Genomic DNA, 21,829 nt, shown 5'->3' with positions numbered 1-21,829 from the left:
GAAGCAATAAAGGTAAACATGGCTTTATCAATAAAAACAGTCATGAATTTGTAACCAAGTATTATCAGGGAAAACACCTAGGATTTGTCTTGGGTGTTTCTGGTAAAGAAACAAGGTACTTTAAAGATATTAGTTTGTTTTCAGAAATCACAAAACACACAAGAGAAATATCATGTGGAATACAAACTTGTAAAGCAACCAAAGTGTGACTGTACATAAAGAAAGAATTTCCCCACAAAAGTACCTTTAGCTGGTGGCTCTTTTCGAGGAGCAACTTTAGTAGGTGGTTTTTTGGGAGGCACGATTTTCTCAGATATCTCAGGCCCTTCAAAGATATTAGTATTTTGAGGTTAGAATGAACTCATGAGGTATTAAGGAGTATAATTACTAAAGTTAGTGCAATGAAGTACTCATGAAATGTTTAATTTTTTTTTTTACTGTAGTATAACAATGGTGGTTTTTCTTGAATATACAAATAAGTTTTCTTTCACTCAATTGATGACACTGGTCAGTTATTTTGTTAACTATTATTATTATTGTTTCTCAATCCTAGTTATATTTGAAAAACAATCCCCAAGTTCAAATAACTGCCTCCTTATATAACTAGATAAGCAACCAATATAACAGTCATGCTTATACAAATTTTTCCGGTCTTTCAAGATTCATAAGCTCTTTAATCTATTTTCCCTGTTTCCTCTTGTGTGATTCTTTATAAAGAATATTTCAATTAATATTTAAAGAATTTCATGATTTTATCATATAGCATACCCGAATTTCTAATATTCCAAACTGAACATGAAATACATTTTGGAAAAGAAAGTTAGTGGAAAAGATATAATAGTTGGTAATATCTGTAAAATTCCCTATACCTTTTTTGGGGGCTTTGGGTTTTTCATATACTTCCACTTCTTCAACTTCTAGAACTTTGACTTCTCTATGGACTTTTTCAGCTTCATATACATCTTCAACTCTCTGTTTTTCTACTTTGATAAATTCTTCAACTTCATGGAACTCTTCCTCTTCAAAATATTCTTGAACCTCCTGGAATTCTTCTTCCAAGAATTCTTCTACTTTTGCTTCTACTGCTTCTACTTCTAGTCTTTCTTTTATTACTTCCTCTTTGTAGAAGGCAGCTGATATTTTTTCTTCAAAGATAGTTCTCTCTGAAAGAGTATCTATAGTTAAGAGGCTTTCTTATATACAAAAAGAAGAAAAGATATAAATTCAATTTGCAAAGAAAGAAGAAGTGAAGAAAGGTTTGCATGTAGCAATACATAAAAAGCAAAGATTTTTAAAAAATATACCTTTAGTTGGGGGAGCAGCTTCTTTTTTAGGCACAAGGACTTTCTTTTCAGAGATTTTCTTTTCAGGGACTTTCTTTTCTGGGACTTTCTTTTGTACTCCGGGCACTTTAAAATACAGTTTTAATATTTAGGAATATGAAGAGCTTTCACGGACAAAAGATCTCAAAAGCGATGAAGACACAGACACATAAATCATAAATGACTTAAGGGAAAAGATAAACAAGAAAGTTGAGGCTTAAAAAAGAAGATGTACCTTTTGCTGGAGGTGCCTCTTTTTTCTGAACAGGTACAGGTACTTTTTCCTCAGGAACTTTCTTTGGCACTTTAAAGATATTAGGCAGTTTAGTTATCTGGCAGGGCTCAGTAATAACACGAAATAAAACAATCAGAAACATTAACGCACATCCCAACAGAAAGTATAACAGTATCTAACAATTCACTGCATAGCAGAGGACACCAATTTCACAGGTACAAGGGTATTTCATATGTACTAAATATACCCGTAGCATATGTCTGTAAAAAACTTCTTGAATCAGACTACTTTCTCTACTCCGTTAATGAAGACGTTTTGAAATGATTGCCATTAGAGCACTGAGGCTTTAAGGAAGACCTCATGCCCTACTGGTTAGTATTGCATCTGCTGAAGATGGCTATACCCAGATATTGCAAACCCACTGCTATTGAAGGAGAATTGTCTCATAGAGTTTCCAATTCTCAATCTCTATGGAAGCGGCTGGTGAGTTTTGACTGATTCTCTCTGGTTGGCAGCTGAAGACTTTAACCACTGCACAAGGGACAGTATAATCTGGTTACTTAAGAATGCTATCTGAAGCACTAACATATACATATATATACATAAATATATATATATATATGAAAAAATTATAAGTAAATATTTTGTAATAACTTTGAACACTTAGGAAAAATATTTCAGGAGGGGCATAAGGGTCTTTAAAATAATTATTGTCCAACCATTAGAACATATTTTTTTCTTATGAAATAAACAGAGTAGAAATTATTATTGTTATAATTATGCAAGAAAACTAAACTGATGGAGGAAAAACATTTATGACTAATAGAATGTGAGGAAGAGATAGCTGTAAGTATAAAGAGATGTACAAATGTATTAAAATTCTCATTTAAAATGAGATATTTCTAGAATTGGTCTCACATTACAGAAAGACAAAGGCTAAGTAAATGAAATTCATTGACTTTTCACTGGTCCTTGGTTTCAAAAGTTTCCTATTTAAACGATTATTAAGAAAGCAGTGCTTTTTGAAAAATGATTTGAATAAAAAATGGTTGAATAAAAAATGTTAACCAGAATTTGGTGTACCTTTAGCAGGTGGTGCTTCCACTTTTTTAGGAATGGGAGTAGGTGCTTCGGGTACTGGCTTCTTAACTACTTCAGGCACTTGAAAGACATTTAATAAACATTTTGAAAAATGACATGCAACGAACAAAACAGCAACACCCAAATACCCAAAAATAAACAACATATAACATTTATTTTTTTAAAATAGTAGCAATTTAATGATAAATATACATATATAGATAGATAGATAGATAGATAGATAGATAGATAGATAGATAGATAGATAGATTTCTCTCCCTCAAAAGAGCAAAAGTGTTGTCACTATGTTGATGTTGTGGCATCTTATGTGGATTCCATGGATGTCCAGAGCAGAACTATACAGAGTTTTCCAGAGGTGATAGATTTTTAAAAAAAATCATTATCAGGCCTTTCCTTTAAGGTATTCCTGAGTGAACTCAAACGACCAAACCTTTTGATTAGCATCTGAGTGTTTATTAATAGTCCATAACACCTAGGGACTTATATTGTACCACAGAACTAGTCATCCTATCTTAATATTGAATAGAAAGGAAGGAATTACAGCTAGTATGGTAAAGTCTGAACAGAGAAAATGCAAGTGGCGATAACAGAAAAGTAAATTTTCTTTATTTGTGTTGCAGGTAAAGTAGAAAAAAGTCAGAGTGTGTGTGTGTGTGTGTGTGTGTGTGTGTGTGTGTGTGTGTAGGAAGGAATTACAGCTAGCATGGTAAAGTCTGAACAGAGAAAATGCAAGTGGCGATAACAGAAAAGTCAATTTTATTTATTTGTGTTGCAGGTAAAGTAGAAAAAAGTGAGTGTGTGTGTGTGTGTGAGCACGCTGGTGGGATAGGCAATGTGTCTCCATATTATGGAAATGCTTCAGGTACTAGGTCAAGTAATAGTGAAGTTCAATTTACCATTAATTTTTTGTCAAAGAAATTCAGTGTAAAACAGTGCACTGGTAAATACCACATTTTGATGACTTCTGAGAAAGAGATGCAACATGAAATATTTTAATAAGCCGATTCATAAAAGATGTTGTACCTCTAGGTGGTGGAACCTCCTCAATCTCCTCTTCCAGAGGAGGTTCTTCTATGATCTCCTCCTCCACAGTTGGTTCTTCAGGCTCCTCAAACACTTTAAAAACATTGTTATTTAGGACTTTTTTTTTTATCAGTAAGTTAAAATATTAGATTGAAATATCTGAAAACTGAGGTTGTCTAATTTGAGGAAGTCACTCATTGTTCAGTCTTGCCAGTGCGTATAGGAAGCTCACTATTCCCTGGGAGGGTGGTGGGGGTGGAATCTGAAAAAGCTTTAAAAAAAATAATGCAGGTTTTTCCTAGAACTAAAAAGGACTTCAGAAATATTTTAATTAAAATTATTTCTCTCTTTCTTTAAAAAAAAAACCAAACAAAGAAACCTGAAAGCAATCTTGTTTGAGGTCAAGTGACCATTGTGGGAAAGTCAGATTTTCTGCACCAATTAAATAAGCTGACTCAGATCTTTCTCTTTTGAATAAGCTTATTCTGTAATTGCTGACCAAGTTATTTGATGAAAATTTCCTATGACAAATCCTTAACTTCCCGCCAAAGAGTCTCCTTAAGTTAAAACAACAACAATAAAAAACACACACATTGGCTAAATCCATACGAAAGACATGTTAATTGTTTTAGTTTGCCTACACAATTTCTTCGGGGAAAAGAAAACTTTTTTTGGGGGGGTCTGCACATTTTCTGGAGTGTAATATGTATGTATCTACTTCAAGACTGGACAACAGTAAGAGAATTATCATCTTCATAATGCTGTTTCCTGAAAAGTAATCTACCTTCAACTGGTGGGATTTCCTCTTCTTTAGGAGGCATAATGCGTCTTTCTTCCACTTTCTTGGGTTCCTCAGGGACTTAAAAGAGATTGATTGTTTTAGTCACTTAAAATGAAAGAACAAAAGAAGAGTATGGAAAGACTAACTTTCCTATTTTTCACCTCAAGAGAAGAAATTAACATGTACAACATTAAACACTGACATTCCACAGACTTAGTTAATGAAAGAAGAATAAAGAAGTTTGTATCTCAGGCTTAAGACATCAAAGAGAAAGTCTGTCTTTTACTGATGGAGCCTCTAGATCTTTTTAGAAAGAGCAATGAGTACTTCTGGGATGGGTTTCTGAGTTACTTCTGGCCCTTTAAAGGGATATAATTTCAGTATTTTTACATTTTAGATGCATCACAAAGGAATGGCACAAAATATACAAACACAAAGTGGAAAAACTGACATTACGTAAACAGATGGAACAGAGTCACAAATGATAATGCGAACAACAGACAATACAATGCCAACGTTTATGTTGAACATCCTATGCGGATAACATCACAGTTCAACATCGTTGCTGCAAACTCATCCCAGAGAGGGATGATGTACCTTTGGCAGGAGGAGGCACTGCTTTCTTAAGACCAGGAGGAGGCATTTTCTTTTCTGGTTCAGATTTCTTAGGTATCACAGGCACTTTAAAGATATTATTTTATTTTAAAATTTCAGTTTCACAAACACACAGACAATAGACACATCAATAAGTTAGGTGGTAACATATACTGAAATAGGACACGTTTATAGAAGAAGGAGGGAACTGCAATTGTGGTGTCTGATTTGCTTGGGAGCAGCAATACCTTTGACAGGTGGAGCCTCTTCCTTCTTAGGAATCGTCATTTTCTTTTCCGGTACTTTCTTCTTAACCTCAGGCACTTTAAAGACATCATTTCATAGTAAGAATTTATGGTGAAGCCCCAAAGAGAAACAAGAAGTCACACATAGAAAGACAAACACACACATAACATCAATCAGAATAAAGCATTAATACAAGTTGGAAGACCAGATACAGTACAAATTAGGGTGTAAAGGTTAGCAAGATATTTGAATAACAGAGGACATATATAGCAACTCTATACATTTAAATTTTACTAGTCAGTTTATTATCATTAAAAAGTATATATGAATCCATGAGATCTAATAAAGGATCAAGTTTACCATTACTCTGACAATTGTAATGACTAGCCTAGTAGAAGAACTATGTTTATTTTAAGTAGTAATGCTCTTGTGTGTGTGTGTAAAATACTATTGAATTCTAACTCACAAATACATATATGTCCTGTACTATCACCTGAATGATATGTTAAATCTATACACTATTCATTCAATTATAGAATACTTTTACATATGTTACTCTGTCTCATCAATTCCATTGGAGCCAGATAGGACTATAATTATTATTATTCCCATTTTAGAGTGAGGAACTGAAGGTTCAGATTGGTTATGAAATTTCCCTCCAATAATCCAATAAAGTAAAATCCAAGTCTGAAATTAAAAATTGTCAGCTACCATTTATACACACACACACACACACACACACACACACATATGCAGATATAAACAACTGCCTAGTATTTGACAAGTATATTGATCTTTCTTTGTTTTCTTTTCGCTTAGTTGTTATAAAGGCATTTTGATATAAATGGATGGAAGAGTATGGTTGAGAAGATTTATATATCCCATTTTTAAATTTTTTTTTGGCTGGGAAGTAATGTAGCTTTTCAAAAGATTTATAAAATATTGTATCTACTAAAATATTATGAAATCAGATGGAATTTTTGTGGCATTTCCTTTAATCTTTGTTCTTGATTGCCATCTTTTCTTTTCCAGTGAAAAGAGGCATCAGTGTTACTGAACAGTTTTCTAAGTTAAAGATATGATTGTCCATTTTATAAGTACATTTACCCCCCCCCCCAACAGTCAGTGCTATCATACTTTCCATGGGTGAATTTCTAGATATGTGTTCATTCACTTCAGGGAGGTGTACCTTTGGCTGGTGGAGGAGGTTCCACTTTTTTAGGAGCAAGAACAGGGACTTTCTTCTCTGGCACACGTTTCTTTGGCACTTCAGGCACTTAAAAATATTTTATTTTAAGACATTAAATGCCATATATACAAGATTGTATTTATCACAAACGACAAAAATGAGAATACAAAAAAATCCGAAAATTTCATACAGAATTTAAAACATATTCAGGGACTTCACAGTAGACAGACACACAATGATAAGACCACATATGTCTGAAAGGTTTCCTCAGACTGAGATGGTAACCAACATGGAAAGAATAAAGGGTTATGAAGAAACTGTTGACAAACAAAAAGATGGGAAGGTAAACTTTAACAAAAAGAGGTCTTGATGATTTCCAGAAGAACTGCTAACCTGGTGTAGGTAGTGGCACCTTTGGCTTAATTTCTGGAAGAACTTCCTCTTCCTCAGGTACAAATTCTTCCTCCTCAGGTACAAATTCTTCTTCCTCAGGAGGAACTTCCTCTTCCTCAGGAAGAACTTCCTCCTCCTCAGGAGGCACTTCCTCTTCCTCAAATGGAATTTCCTCTTCAGTAGCAATTTCTTCTTCAAATACAAGTTCCTCTTCTCTAAGCAGAGCTACAGGAACTGGAACTGGTTCAGGTTTCTTTGGCACTTTAAAGATAGTTATTCAATTGCACAAGTGTCACTTACATGCATAATATTTATACCATTGGGACAACATGAAAGATATTTTATAACCATAAAACATTAACTGTCATCAAAGCAAATGTTTTTAAGCATTAATAGTTATAAATAAGGCTGTATAAGACTAGTTTTCAGTTTTGCCCCGATTCTATTACAGATTAATGTACCTTTGGCTGGCGGAGCTTCTACTTTTTTCAGAACAGGCGCTGGTTTCTTTTCTTCTGGGATGAGCTTCTTTGGCACCTCTGGCACTTTAAAGATATTATTTGTCTTTAAGAATGTATTCTTTTACCATGTCTTAGAGCAACAGAATTTGAAAAAGAAATCATGACATAATTGCTATGTATTTCTAAGAAGATATATAGCTTTTAAAATATGTAAATTAAAGGAAGATTGTATGTGAACACACATAATGTGAATCTTTTTATTTATTTCCCCTTCACGTACTTTAAATGATAGAATTATATACCTTTAGTGGGTGGAGCCTCTACTTTTTTCGGAACAGGAACAGGTACCTTCTTTTCAGGCACGGGCTTCTTGGGTACCTCTGGTACTTTAAAGAAATGATTCAGAGAAAATTTTCATTCAACTTATTAAAAAAGATTCAGATAATGCAAAAAAAGTATGTTAATGGTACTATAAGAAGTTTTTTATTTTAAAAATTCTTTTTCCGAAATTCCTAAATCCATTATATTAAAGAGTTGACTCCATTAAAAAAAAAAAAAGCAAGAGAAAAAAACCAATTAGATTTTTGCTCATGCAAATCTAAAACAGGAGAGTCACATGGCAAGCAGATTCATGTACCTTTGGTGGGTGGGGCTTCCACCTTTTTAGGAACAGGTGCTGGCACTTTTTCCTCTGGGACAGGTTTCTTGGGTACTTCAGGAACTTTAAAGATATCAAATCAAGTTAATGTCACATTTTTTCACCCATAAGGACACAGAAATTTAAAGCCTTAATGGAAACTTCACAAACATTCTCACAGTTTCATTTTAAGATTGAAAACACTAATAACAGTCACAAAAACAAGGTGAAAATACATAAAATTGAAAAAAAAAACAACTCCACACTCAAAAAACCAGACTGGTGATAAAGACAACACACAATGCCTGGTAAATGATAACTTTGTGCATTTGGAAACTGCATCAAGAATGTATGTGACATTAAGAACTTTCCACTCAAGAAAAGGAGACAAACATTAATCATAAACATGCTTTGACAGCAAAATTACGAGATAAAAGTTTGTACAACCACTTGAATGATCCTTTTCATTAATATTGTTAAAAAGGCCACGGGAAGAGGATTCATATGGCTCACCAAGTTATGCAGTGTGGCTAAAGTCTTAAATGATTCCACTACTTATGTTAAGGAGGTGTACCTTTAGCTGGTGGAGCCTTCTCTTTTTTAGGAATGGACACAGGAACTTTCTCCTCTGGCTTCTTAGGGATCTCAGGCACTTTAAAGATATTATTTATTGTTATGTTCTAACAATGCATAACAATACATCTATACAAAGAATAGTTAACATTTATTAAAAACAGACAAGCATGCAAAAAAAAGTTTGGAACTCAGAAGATATTTTACATTTACTTGGAAGATTACGTTCCCTTCATACCCATGACATGAATGGTTGAGAAATCAATGTACCTTTTGCTGGTGGAGCTTCCTTCTTTTTAGGAATAGGCACAGGTTTCTTTGCTTCTGGAACAGGTTTCTTAGGTACTTCAGGTAAAGATATTATTATTAAGAATTTTGGAAATGTTGCAAAAAAGATATAAAATGTAAAAGACACCTTAAAAAATATCATACATCAACCCTTAAAACTGTCTCTTTATAAAATAAGCAGAATTAGTCACTGGTGGTAGTAAACCCCAGAATCTGACCAAATCACACCCCACACTCCAATGATGCAGAGGAATGATCTCTGTGCAGGAAACATAATCTACCTTTGACTGGGGTCACCGGGGCCACTTCTTCCTCAGTTACAAGCTCCTCCTCTTCGTGAACGTACTCCTCTTCATGAACGTACGCTTCTTCGTGAACGTACTCCTCTTCATGAACGTACGCTTCTTCGTGAACGTACTCTTCTTCGTGAACATATTCTTCTTTGTGAATGTACTCTTCTTCTTCTTCTTCAACAAGATACTCCTCTACTTCAGTGACACCTTCCTCTTCAATGACAAGCTCTTCTGGTTCTTGTCTTTTTGGCACTTCTGGCACTTTAAAAGATATTATCTTAAGTTGGACATTTTCAATTACTTGACAAAAGTAAGAAAGTCAAGAACACAGGCCATTTGTAACAGAAGAAAGAAAAAGCCTTACCCTCCCACAAAAGAATACTACACATAAAATCAAACACAGATTTCACGCCAAAGAACACTAACACCACACGGACATGAATGGTATTTTGGTACCTCTACTGGGTGCTGCTACTTCTTTTTTAGGGACACGCACTGTTACTTCTTTTTTACTGACAGCCATTGTTACTTCTTTTTTAGGGACTGGCACTTTTTCCTCTGGGACAACTCTCTTGAGCTTCACAGGCACTTGAAACATTAAGTATAACGGCATTTTATTGTCGTAAACAGGCCATCCAGCCATGCTTGCTTGCTTTATTTTAGCAGACAGATTACTTTTCATACTTGGTATAAATCTAGGAGTAAAAGGTCTCAAAAGCAGAATACTGATTTATGTTTTTTCAATCTTTAAAACGACTTTTGAATGAATCAACAGTTATCAAACTTGTGAAAATACTGCCTTACCAATTTAAGCAAATCTATAATGTGCCTTACTGGAAACATCACAGTCTTTTTAAAAAGACTTTCAATGCAAGCATTTTATAGGTATTGTATTCTTGTGACAGGACAGCTATAGCTGTGTAGCTGGGGATATATTTTTAAATAAATTTTTCCTCTTAAAAATAGCATTATCTTTTTATTTTACATATTTTTACACCTGATATATCTGATAATTTTAAAGCTACAAAACAACAAATTAAAGTGAAATATAGTCATGCTAACTTTAAAAGAGGTGTTATAAAGAATTACACTCCATGAAGAAAATAATTATACCTTTGGCAGCTGGCTCAGTCACCTGCTCTTTTTCACGTTTGGTAATTGAAATACGTATTTTTTCCTCAACAACTTTCTTTGATTCCTCAGGCACTTTAAAGATAGTAATTAATAGAGTATTAAAATCAAACACATGAATACAGTGTCATAGAAATACACAAAAAGTTGTAAAATGTTAGAATAAGGACTGGAACAATCCATTCAGTGAAAACGAAGTACATCAGATGAGGGAGTAAGACACACAGAACATAACCAGCAAAGATGGTCTGGGGAGTTATTTCTCTGTATTGTACCTTTGGGTGGTGGAGGTTTGAGTTTCTTAGTAATGGGCACTGGTACTGTTTCTTCAGGGACAGCTTTCTTCAGCACTTTAAAATAGTAATATTAAGAGATTTAAAAACCTAATCTAGCTTCCTCAAGAGTGCTAAGAAAAAAAAATATAACACACCATAAAATACACCACTCCACAAATACATGATGTGAACACTTCATTTCTACATTTACAGTAGGACAGACAAGGGAGAAACAACTGATACACTGCAACTGAGAATTTTTTCTCACTCTACCTTTAGTTCGTGAGACCTTTGGCTTTGTAGGAACTGGTTCTTCTTGGACAGGTTGTACTGGGATAGGCTTCTCAGGTTCTTGAAAAATATACACAAGGTATTCAATGTTAGATTTTGAACAGAAAACCAGAAGTCATGTTTCTCACATATAATAATTAAAATAATATCTTTTATCTACAGTGTAACCGTAGTCTCATACCTGTGATATATTCTTTATGCTCTTCATAATGTTCAGTCTCACGCTCTTCATATTCTTCATATTGGTCATATTCTTCGGCTGGTTCATACTCCTCATATTCTTGATAATCATATTTTTCATATTCTTCATACTCCTCTTCATGTTGTACGGAAATAGTTTCTTCCTCTCGGGTGTAAGACCATTTTTTCTCTTCCGCTGTAGTTACTTCTTCTGTAATAATATTAACAACAGTCAGAAGTTGACTTGAAGTCCACTTAGTGTAGGGCTGACAGTGACAACATACTTGATTTAATTCCTCTGTGATGGCCTCATGCACTGCTTATGGGAGACCATCACGGTTCTCTTGCACTGGTTATGGGAGACCCTCACTCTTCCCTGCCGGTAGATGTTAGATACTCTGTCTTTGGTCAACAATAACTCAATAAAGTATGGAAGTTAAATTGGGAACTAGCAGCCTTATGGCTTCATGCTTCATTTTATTGTTTAATTGAGGCACAAATATACCTTTAGGATGAGGTTCTCTTTGTGGAACGTCAATGGATACTTTTTCTTCTTTAACAGCTCTTTTTCTGATTGCAGTCACTTTAAAAGAGTAATTATTAAAAGTAAGATTCTGGAAATATATGCATTAAGAGCAACTCTGTAAAACAACCCAAGACAAGGACAACTACTACAATTTTCATCTAAGTGGCAAGAACAATAACTAGACATATAGATAAACATGGTCTCATATGCCTGTGAATACTTTTCCAAACTATCTAATGCTTCAAAGACATTGATTAACTTTAGGAAGATCAAGCAGTATTTTTAAAAAGAGAAAACTAGACAACAGAAACAATGATTATGAAACTACACGAAGGCACTAGACAAAAACTTGGGTTATATAAATAATTTGCCTTCATTCTAAAGTATTTTCATAAACTCTCCTGGCATATGTATAGCATTCAGGATTTAAGAAATGAAACATTCCACTAAAGACTACCACATAAAACAAGTATTCAGCAAATAAGTATAGACAGACAATACAAAATAACTCACACAGGAATACAAATAAATTTTAAAGACAACTGTCTTCATATGTTTGGGGTCATCTTCACACTTTTATTTATTTATTTTTTAGAAAAAGAGATGAGTACTTTCTGATATCAGAAATGTTTTGTTTTGAAGTGGTAAAGAATATACATTTATTACTTACCTTATAACCTATATTAAAATTATTTTATCTAATAGCTTCAATTCTACTAGAGTAGTTTCAAGATTGAACTGCTTATTTTGAATATTTAAAGAGTTGGTATACCTTTACCTGGTGGCTCTTCCTCTCTTTTGGGTTTGAGTTTTGGCATTTTTTCTTCTGGGACAGCTCTCTTAGGTTCCTCTGGCACTTTAAAGACAGATTTTACTTTTAAAGAATTGTTTCCTTTATCCAAACCACAAAAAGAGTAATAGTAAAACAGGAGACTTGACATTTTCATTATTTCAAACATGAAACAACCATAACAACCAGGTAACAACAAAACCCAAAACCTCTAACGAGGGTATGTGGTAAAGAACCAGGGCAAGTATATGAACAGGATTCTGCCTTCTGAAAGGGCTGATGTACCTCTTGCTCTTGGAGGCTCCTCTTTTTTAGTTACAGCAACAAGAACTTTTTCTTCCTGGATAATTTGCTTGTGTCTCTCAGTCACTTAAAAGATAATTTTAAGATTAGGGAATGATAATATTTAAAGTGGACTATTTCCCCCAAAATTTATTAGACAGAAAGTACTATCATTTCAGACTGTAACAGATTTACATGATACATACAAATAAAACATCACAACAAATAAGGAATACTCCACCCACAGACAAAGCAGTATTACACCATTGCCAACATACTCCAATCACCTACATGTAGAAGGTGTAACCCGGAAGACACCAAGGAGAGAAAGAGACAAGACATAGGTTTCTAGTGTTTTTGGTGGGAGTTTATTTACCTTTGGCTGCAGGCTGTTCTTCTACCTTAACCACTTGAGGAGGAACCTTTCTTTCTGGAACTAGTTTCTTTGGCTCTTCTGGTACTTAAAAGATAGCAGACAACACGGTCAAACATACCATAGACACAGGCACAGGCACACTATTTTCTTGTAAAATTTGATGAGTGTTACAAATTTAAGATGAAAAAGGCATTATTCAAGAACAAAGTAAAATCTAGGATACCTTGAGCAGGTGGCACCTTTTCCTTTTTAGGAACTGCAACAGGAATCTTCTTCTCGGGCACAATTTTCTTAGGTGCTTCAGGCACTTTAGAAAGATTAGGTTTAAGAATACTTAAGTATTTTACATGACATAAGAAATGATGTAATTTAGGGGCCAAGAACTGATTTTTTCGTAAAGATCACACATAATCACAAACATTAATGACTGTACTCAGCAAAAATACATGTGTGTCGACATAAACTTAGACAATTAGGCAAACTATAATAAAGCACTGCTAGGACAAATGGTGTCATATAACTTTTAAAGATGGTTGTACCTTTAGCAGGTGGAGGCTCTTCTTTCTTTGTAGGCACTTTTGGTTTTGGTACAATTTTCCGAGGTTCCTCAGGCACTTAAAAAGATTATAAGATATACTTGTAGAAATCTAGATTTATTTTCAAGAAAAAAAAAGAATCTTTTTTCTTTAGACTTGATATTTATCAACCATGAAATACAGAAGACAAATGAACTGTAACTCAAAACTTCAAAAATAACTGCTGGTAAATCAGAACTGACTCAGGACAAGCCAAACACACTTAGGACTAAATGACATTTACTATTTAATATACCTTCAGCTGGTTCAGCTTCCACTCTCTTAGAGATAATGTGCAGCTTTTCTTCTACAACATATTCTTCAGGCTCTTCCATCACTTTAAAGACATCAAATTGAAAGTAGATCAATTATAGTGCTTTTCACCTTGATTTTAGTTGTAATGTAAACTTTAAAAGGTAATTAATATAGAAGAAGTTTGACATTTCCCTGATTGTTCCCATGTAAAATACCCAAAGAAGAATACCTTAATCAAAGCATTTGCTTGGTTTAAGAGTATGAGTAATATTTTTCATGAATTTTCAAGTTTATCCTAATAATGATAATCTTCACACAAAGAACAGGACAAGTACAAAACAACAATTTTAGTGGCTAAATTAACAAGAACACAAGAATTTGAAAATAAGTTTCAATAATAACAGAACAGCCTAAATTTGAAGGTTTCAGGGCAGAAACATACTTGAGGAATCAGAAATAAGTTTATAAGAAAGGAGATACATGTATTGGATCCGAAAAACTTCCTGTAGACTTTAAAGCAAGCATTTCTGGAGCTAGTTTTATGGGAGTAACTACAGTAGAGGAAGCAGGAGTCTGCATTTGGTTTCTGAGCTAATACGTATAAAATAAATTATAGAATAGAAAGATATAGTTAAAACATATTCTTTAAATACTTTCAGGTTTTTGTATATAAATATATATTAAAAATATATATAAATATATATATATACACACACAGAGCGCTAAATTTGAGAAACATTATTTTATATTACTCATATTTTAGACAGTAGACCACTAGTTTATGCCTATCTACCAAGTCCTTTCCCCCATATAAACAATTTAGAGAAGGTAGATAAGATAAAACATACATTGAAATGTTTACTTTTGAACCAAAGATGTATCTAGTGAAACCTGAGGATTGGGAGAGGGTACACCTGCTTAAAATAGCAGCTTGAAAGCTGAAGACTGGATTTAAAGATTTAAAGTGGTAAACAGGAAACGTCATTGTGGGGGAAATGAAAGTCTCTCAGATTTAGTGAGAAAACAAAATAAGACAAAACAAACAAACCTGATGCCTGACAGTTCAAGTCTACCTTGAGATGCTTTGAAAACAAACAAACAAACCTGATGCCTGACAGTTCAAGTCTACCTTGAGATGCTTTGAAAACAAACAAACAAACCTGATGCCTGGCAGTTCAAGTCTACCTTGAGATGCTTTGAAAGTAAGGTGTGGTTATTTATTTCTGAAAAATCTATAGAGGACAGTTCAAGTTGGAATCAGATAGGGATGTAGTGTGTAGAATTCAACTGGATGAAATTTTTTTTCTCGTTCTACTGCTAATCAGGTCAGTAGACGCTCCCTTCACCTATTACTTTATATTGATCTGAGTAACAATCTGCAAAAGGAAGCACCACGTCAGGACTCCAGATCATTTCTAGCTTGTTGCATTATTTACCTTCATATTCTGTAACTTCTGCTTCCTCCTCCTCTCTTTCCTCTTCTCTATAAATGGAAACGGAAACACTTTCTTCTTCTTCATAACTCCATTCTTCCTCTGCAGATACTTTAAAAGATAAGATGTAATTGGAGTTTAGGTCCCTCAAATACTGATTACGGCCATGTGTTCACTACAGGTGTATAGTGGATCTTCCGCTCTGATGAGTGTCTGACTTCACAGCACTTCCCCTTTGCAAGGAGGAGAGGGCTGCTTTAAGATGAGGGCAGAGACCAGCCCAAGGTAGAGAAGGATATTAGAATTGTGTCTAGGTGTGAGCTTATCGCACTTAGCACATTTTCACCCTCCTGTCCATCAGAACGATTCAGGGACAATATATAGACACCAGAGACTCAGTTCCAGAAAGTGACAATAGGCAGACACATCCTAAATCAAACATAGGAGGGAAATAACTGACAAGGATGACTTCTACATGAGACAGTCACATTTGGAAAGAAGAAAAGATTTCAAAGAAACCCACACTAACTCATCTCCCTTTTTACTTCTGGTTGTATACCTTCGTGGCGCATGACTTCCACTCTCTGAGGAACCGCAACGGAGAGTTTTTCTTCCGCAACAAATCTCTTCTCTTCTACCACAGTTTTCTTAGAAACTTCAGCTTTAAGAAAGCATTAAAGTTAAGTTTAAAAATAAAGAAATTTAACACTTCTCTTCCTCTATTGTTTGGGTAAGATTTGCACAGAACATGTTTCACTTCCAAAACAAGGTACGCAGCACGTGGTGAGTATACAGACACAGAAGTACCATTAGAAACAAGACCAGAGTCAGTAAAAGAAGAAGACGTATATAAAAAGCAAGAATTTACAAGCAGAATGATTTTTGGCAGAAGTCAGAGACAAATCCTACCTCGAGGAGGAGGAGCTTTCTTTGCAACAGGGACAGGCACTGGAACTTTCTCCTCGGGAACAGGTTTCTTGGGCAGAGCTGGGACTTTAGAAATATTTCCCACATTTAGAATGTAAACGTGACCTCGTGGAACACAAAACATGGACACATACCCAAAAAGCACTTCTGTCACAAAACTAACAAAACCACCACCTGATCTGGAACCTGCTGAAAGGATGGTTCTTGGAAAGATGGAGGGACAATACCTTTTGCTGGTGGCGCTTCTTCTTCTTTCCGAGGGATGGGTCTTTTTGCTTCTGGAGCTTTCTTCTTTGGTATTTCTGGCAGTTAAAGGATGGTATTTGATTTAAAGATTCTCGAAAAAGCCAATTAAATGAGTACCATAGAATTGTCAGACCCATTAAACCAGACATGCAATTAAAGAAGCTTGAATGAAGGATAAGGTTATTTGGCAGAGAAAGGATGAAGTACCTGCCGGTGGTGGAGATTCCTCTCTTTCAGTAACAACTGTTATTTTTTCTTCGGTGATAACTCTCTTCTGCACTTCAGGAACTTGAAAAGACATGAAGTTTTAAGATTGACTTTGGGTTTTCTCAACTAGATGATGGACTGCTATTTCATAAGAAGGCAGACAGGTGAACTGACATCTGCATTGAATTATCACATCAGAATACATTTAATTTTGAATTAACATATAGTTGAACACATAAAAATGATTCACATTCAAAACATTTTCAAAAAGGAATGTTTTACAGGATGTCACTGTACCTTTAGCTGGTGGGGCTTCCTTTTTCTTTGGAACAGGAACTGGAATCTTTTCTTCTGGCATAGGCTTCTTAGGCGCCTCTGGGACTTAAAATTTTAAAACAGAGTATTAGTTCAGACTTAACACTTTTTTTTTTTGGAATGGCAATGTGTATACACAAAAATCTATGTAGTTCATGAAAGTTAGTACAGATACTACACACACACACACACACATACATACATAAGGACAAGGAACCCTGGTGTCATAAGAGAGATCTGTTACGAATTGACCTTTTGAACCCACTAGCTGATCTATGGAAGAAAGATGTGTGTGGTAGTCTGCTTCTATAAAGATCTGAAATCTTGGAAATCCTATTGTCTCTATCATACAGGGTTGCTAAATCAGAATTGGTTGAACAGCAGTGGGTAAATACAGAGATAATAATCCTGAATTTTGAAATTTACAAATTATATATTTAGGCTCTGTGCATTGCTGTACAGAGGTAACTCGTGGTTGCAGTGATGCTGAAGCCTGTGACAGTGATGTGCCAATCATGGTAATGGGCACCCATGGTGGACTGTGTTGGCTGGAGCTTCCCGACTAAATCAAGCCTGGAAGCAGGAGCGGCATCCACTTCCAAAATGGCTTGCCTCTGGAAACTCTATGTACGAACAGTGCTCAGGCTGTTCGTTCATAGGGTCGCTATGAGTCGTCTATGACTCGACGGCATTAAACAACAACAACAACATATTTAGGCTACTAAAATTGAGAGTATGTATGCAAAAGAATGTATTTAGAAGTCATTCTTTTTTAATAGAATAATATGCTTTTGGTAAAAACAAACTAGTTACTGGTTACACAAACAATATGCAGTGTGGTTTCAGCATGTAGAAAAATAGATATTCTATTCAGGAATGGAATAAAAAATGACAATTTATTCTAAAGACTATGAAGGCTTTAGAGTAATTGTATCTGTATAATTTATTAATCTTTTCTGTTTCTCTTTTGATGTTTTTTGGTATACCTGTAATGCACTAAAAATTCAGAACATACAACTAATGTAGAATAGTCTTTTCCATCTGATACCCATTGTTAATGGCTTTGGGAAGATTCTGTATGAAAAATTATGTAGGTATGTGTACATGTGCCTTTTTCTAAGAGGATCTATAGTTTTCAGCATGATATGTGACCCAAAAAGTTTTACAATGGGCTTAGTTTATCTCTTCTAAATATTGATGATACTAAATTTGTAACTGGAAGATTAAGTTAATAGCATATATTACTGCCAACAATGATTCCTATTTTTAATATCAGTAGCTTTTGTAAATGCCTGCATTGTTACACTTGTTTATAATCATACAGATATATATATTTGCATGTTTATGTTCTGTAATGAGCATGTAGACACTTAAACATATTGTTGTGTTGCCTTGTTTGCTATCCAGTCAGAACTGACCCATAACTGACCCTCCAGCGAGTTTTCATAGGCAGTAAATTGCACAGGAGGAGAATGCCCATTCATCTCCCATGGAGTAGATCAGACAGCCTTTCTTTCAGGAGTGATCAAGTCCTACTGTTAATACTGATTTTAGTAAATATGACCTTCATATTTTAATAGTTGGACACTTAGGAAAGGTTTAATTTCATTTAACTATAAAGGCAAAAACATAAAAACAACTACAAAAATAAAAATACCCACAATTGTAAATGATCTAGGAAACTATGGGAAGTATATTTGCTTAGGAAGCAAGATGTAACTTTAAGAAGGTCAAAAGAAACACTATTTGTAATAAATTATTTTATTAAGGCTGATTTCTTCTAACCAGGATGCTGTTCAGTTATTGCTGAATATTCCCACAACTGACTAGATTTTTTTGTCTATTAAAAAGAAATGTCTTTCAATAGCTAGATGGCTAAGGCTTGAGAATGTATTACTATTAATTAATTTATTATTATGATTTTGATTTTAGAGGTTTTCTTGGTACAAGAGGTAAGTAGTGAGAAGGGTTTGTGCTTCTGAGAAAACCAAAGGGTTTGCACTAAACTACAGGAGTATATTTGAAGCTAAACATAGCCAAATAAAATATATCTTAACTGGCTAATTAGACAATTGCAACATTTATAGCTACTATTGATGTACCATTAATAGCCTAAGAAACATGACTAGAGTAAAAGTCAAAGAATCTGTATTTTTCTAATCTGAGGCTTGCCATTTATTGACTTTTAGGAAGAGTGGTAGTTCCTTCTAATAGCATTATGCCCATCTTTATCTGCTTAACTTTCAGTTTCTCTAAATAATCTCCAGTTTTAATTGCCCCTCTTTAGAGTGTCTTTGTAAGGAAAAAAATGAACCATGAAAGAGCTTTTCTTAGAAACGTATCTGTAGAAGATCTTTCCTGAAGAAAGGGAGAATATTAAAAATAAAGTAGTAGTTCAACCTAGTTCTTATAATAACACTTTTTTGGAGGTGTCTTAGAAATTTTAAGTATCATGAAAAATGCATATCAAAGTATGTCCTTGAAATAGGTAAACATATTAAAAATACATGAAACATATAAAAGGGACAAAATAGGAAGAAAATATACAAAGATGTAGCAAACAAACAGCTGGCATTTGAGTGTCCCCACTGTCCATTCTGATATACCTTTTGGGGGAGCAGCAGGCTCCTTTTTGGGTACAGGAACTGGCTTTTTCTCCTCAGGCACAGGTTTCTTGGGGACCTCAGGCACTTTAAAGATATCATTGTTGAAACAAAGTTGAGAATGTTGGTCTCCTTCAGGACATTTAAGATTACATGAAGGCATACATTTTCAGTAAGAGTGTAAGAAAAAAGAAGAAGGTATTTGGGCATTTAATAATATTTGAGCTAAAATGTATTCCAAATAAGTCAATATCATCTAGACAACATTACATGGATTACATACTACATGAATAGACAAAGACCCATTTAATATAGTCAGGAGTCTAAAAATTTACTAACATCGATCAAACATTACCACAAATTTATGAGCTCAACATACAGAGTTAACTATATCACAATGGATTGCATATGGAATTCCATTCATTTATAGACTCCATTAAAAAAGTAAAAAAGACAGACACAAGAATATTTTTCCCCAAATTTTCTTCTACCTTTGGGTGCTGGGGGCTCCACTTTTTTAGGAATGGGAACAGGGATCACTTCTTCTTGAACTGGTTTCTTAGGTGGCTCAGGGACTTAAAAAAAATGTGCCGGTGTAAGAAATTGTGCATTTGGACAAGCCATATGTTGCAATATTTAGAACTTAAATAAAAAGTAGACATTCCCTTTTCATACCAGTTGAATGCAAGAAAATGTTGCTTTAGAAATTATATAAGAGAGGTAAAGGAATGGTTTATTAGAAAGTTCTGTGACTGCTAGTTATTTTTCATAGTAAGAGCCTCTACTTTCTAAGGAGCTGGAGCCAGTGTTTGTAGCAGCCTGGTATTTTATAAATGTACCTTTGAAGATAACTTTCAGAGATTTTACTTTTATGAGGTCTTCACATCAGATTATTTTAAATAATTTATATCTTAAATGTTTAACAGTTGCCTGGCAGTAGGGATGACCTTGAGCTCTGATGTAGTATCTGCTGATATCTTAAGTGTAAAAACACTGTAGTAACCAGCATGGCATCCATCAGTGCTTAGAGATGTATAGTAGTTGTTGTTGTGTACGTTGAGTTGGAACCAACCCACAGCTGACCCTTCAGTGGGTTTTCAGAGGCAGTTAATTTTATGGGAGGAGATAGCCCATCCTTCTCCCTGGAGCAGCTGATGGCCTTGAACTGTGTGTCTTTGGGATTGTAGTGCAGCTTAATGCTACTAGGCCACCAGAGATGTGTAGTAGTTCATGATAACATATTTTTTTATTTTTTTATTTAATTTAGTTTGTTTATTTTTCATTTCAGTGAACAGCTACAGAGATTTTGGAATTCCATTCATTCATTGTTGCACCCTTCTCCCTGCACCAACCCCTCCCCCCCTGTTTGCTCCTCTCCTTGAAAAGCAAAAGAAAATCTCCCTCATTGATAACATATTTTGAATTATTGCCAATGGTGTGTACTTGTCTGCTAACTTAAAGGTTGGTGGTTCAAATCCACCCGTCAGTACAGTAGAAGAAAGACCCAACATTTGCATTAATTAAGATTACAGCCAAGATAAGGCTATAGAGCAGTTCTACTGCTTAACATCTGGGTCACGGTAAGTCAGGATCAACTCCATAGCAACTAACAACCATCACAACATGTCCTCCATATGAATGCAAGAGATGAAGAAAGAAACATAGTTCATAATACAATGCAGTAAACTCAGAATTAATGCATTTTGTGTCTTTATTTTAATTGTTTTAAAGAGAATTTATTTAAATTTAAATTTTAAATATTTGGCTTGCAGCATACTGGCAAATATAGCAATCAGCATTTATAAGCTGGTATGAACTTACATTAGCATATTTTAGATTCAAGTAACTGGTTATTAGATTGTGAGCTTCCTGACATAGAGGAGGGTGTGTGAATTATTTTCCATTCATCGTTTCTCTGCTCAGCTGTGCTCTTTCTGCCATCCTCCCACCATAATGTCTTTGCACACAGCACAGTGCCTACCGGTCTGTTGACTGTGTGACTAGATTGGTTATTAAATATTAACATATCCAATTGCTTACTTAGGAATTTATGCTAACTTTTGAGCTTAGAATGGATCACTAATACCTTTTGGTGGAGGCTCAATCTTTTTGGAAACAGCAACGTGAATTTTCTCTTCAACAACCGTTTTCTTTTGTACCTCAGGGACTTTAAAAAATGTACATGTCAGTCACTTCTGTGCCATGGTATGAGTGGTAATCATAATTTATAAAGAATATAAAATTAAAAAGGCAAACAGACACAAATGGAAAGGAAACAATG

At 34.6% G+C, this 21,829-nt stretch overlaps 1 protein-coding gene across 1 annotated transcript in view; it reads right to left on the bottom strand.

Moving 5' to 3' along the window:
* LOC102853765 (titin-like) overlaps positions 1-21,829 on the bottom strand; it is a 294,430-nt gene that overhangs the window by 148,693 nt on the left and 123,908 nt on the right. Inside the window, exons 119-157 of the mRNA XM_006878955.1 lie at positions 21,635-21,715; positions 20,040-20,123; positions 19,552-19,635; positions 16,928-17,011; positions 16,631-16,711; positions 16,405-16,485; positions 16,160-16,243; positions 15,810-15,911; positions 15,254-15,361; positions 13,819-13,899; positions 13,527-13,601; positions 13,211-13,294; positions 12,988-13,071; positions 12,615-12,698; positions 12,312-12,395; positions 11,519-11,596; positions 11,015-11,224; positions 10,816-10,893; positions 10,543-10,617; positions 10,250-10,342; positions 9,654-9,724; positions 9,276-9,413; positions 9,125-9,188; positions 8,826-8,909; positions 8,557-8,634; positions 7,983-8,066; positions 7,648-7,731; positions 7,346-7,429; positions 6,885-7,145; positions 6,492-6,578; positions 5,305-5,379; positions 5,060-5,143; positions 4,466-4,540; positions 3,682-3,774; positions 2,641-2,718; positions 1,558-1,626; positions 1,305-1,388; positions 870-1,163; positions 245-325 (exon numbers count right to left, since the gene is read on the bottom strand). Coding sequence (XP_006879017.1) covers positions 245-325; positions 870-1,163; positions 1,305-1,388; positions 1,558-1,626; positions 2,641-2,718; positions 3,682-3,774; positions 4,466-4,540; positions 5,060-5,143; positions 5,305-5,379; positions 6,492-6,578; positions 6,885-7,145; positions 7,346-7,429; positions 7,648-7,731; positions 7,983-8,066; positions 8,557-8,634; positions 8,826-8,909; positions 9,125-9,188; positions 9,276-9,413; positions 9,654-9,724; positions 10,250-10,342; positions 10,543-10,617; positions 10,816-10,893; positions 11,015-11,224; positions 11,519-11,596; positions 12,312-12,395; positions 12,615-12,698; positions 12,988-13,071; positions 13,211-13,294; positions 13,527-13,601; positions 13,819-13,899; positions 15,254-15,361; positions 15,810-15,911; positions 16,160-16,243; positions 16,405-16,485; positions 16,631-16,711; positions 16,928-17,011; positions 19,552-19,635; positions 20,040-20,123; positions 21,635-21,715 — 3,783 coding nt within the window. The remainder of the gene's footprint in view (positions 1-244; positions 326-869; positions 1,164-1,304; positions 1,389-1,557; positions 1,627-2,640; positions 2,719-3,681; positions 3,775-4,465; positions 4,541-5,059; positions 5,144-5,304; positions 5,380-6,491; positions 6,579-6,884; positions 7,146-7,345; positions 7,430-7,647; positions 7,732-7,982; positions 8,067-8,556; positions 8,635-8,825; positions 8,910-9,124; positions 9,189-9,275; positions 9,414-9,653; positions 9,725-10,249; positions 10,343-10,542; positions 10,618-10,815; positions 10,894-11,014; positions 11,225-11,518; positions 11,597-12,311; positions 12,396-12,614; positions 12,699-12,987; positions 13,072-13,210; positions 13,295-13,526; positions 13,602-13,818; positions 13,900-15,253; positions 15,362-15,809; positions 15,912-16,159; positions 16,244-16,404; positions 16,486-16,630; positions 16,712-16,927; positions 17,012-19,551; positions 19,636-20,039; positions 20,124-21,634; positions 21,716-21,829) is intronic.

Source organism: Elephantulus edwardii, unplaced genomic scaffold, assembly GCF_000299155.1.
Source record: "Elephantulus edwardii isolate Elephantulus edwardi_28Jun2011 unplaced genomic scaffold, EleEdw1.0 scaffold00001, whole genome shotgun sequence".
Classification (NCBI taxonomy): Eukaryota; Metazoa; Chordata; class Mammalia; order Macroscelidea; family Macroscelididae; genus Elephantulus; species Elephantulus edwardii.
Note: the sequence above shows the minus strand (reverse complement) of the source record. Positions and strands in the feature narration are given on the sequence as shown.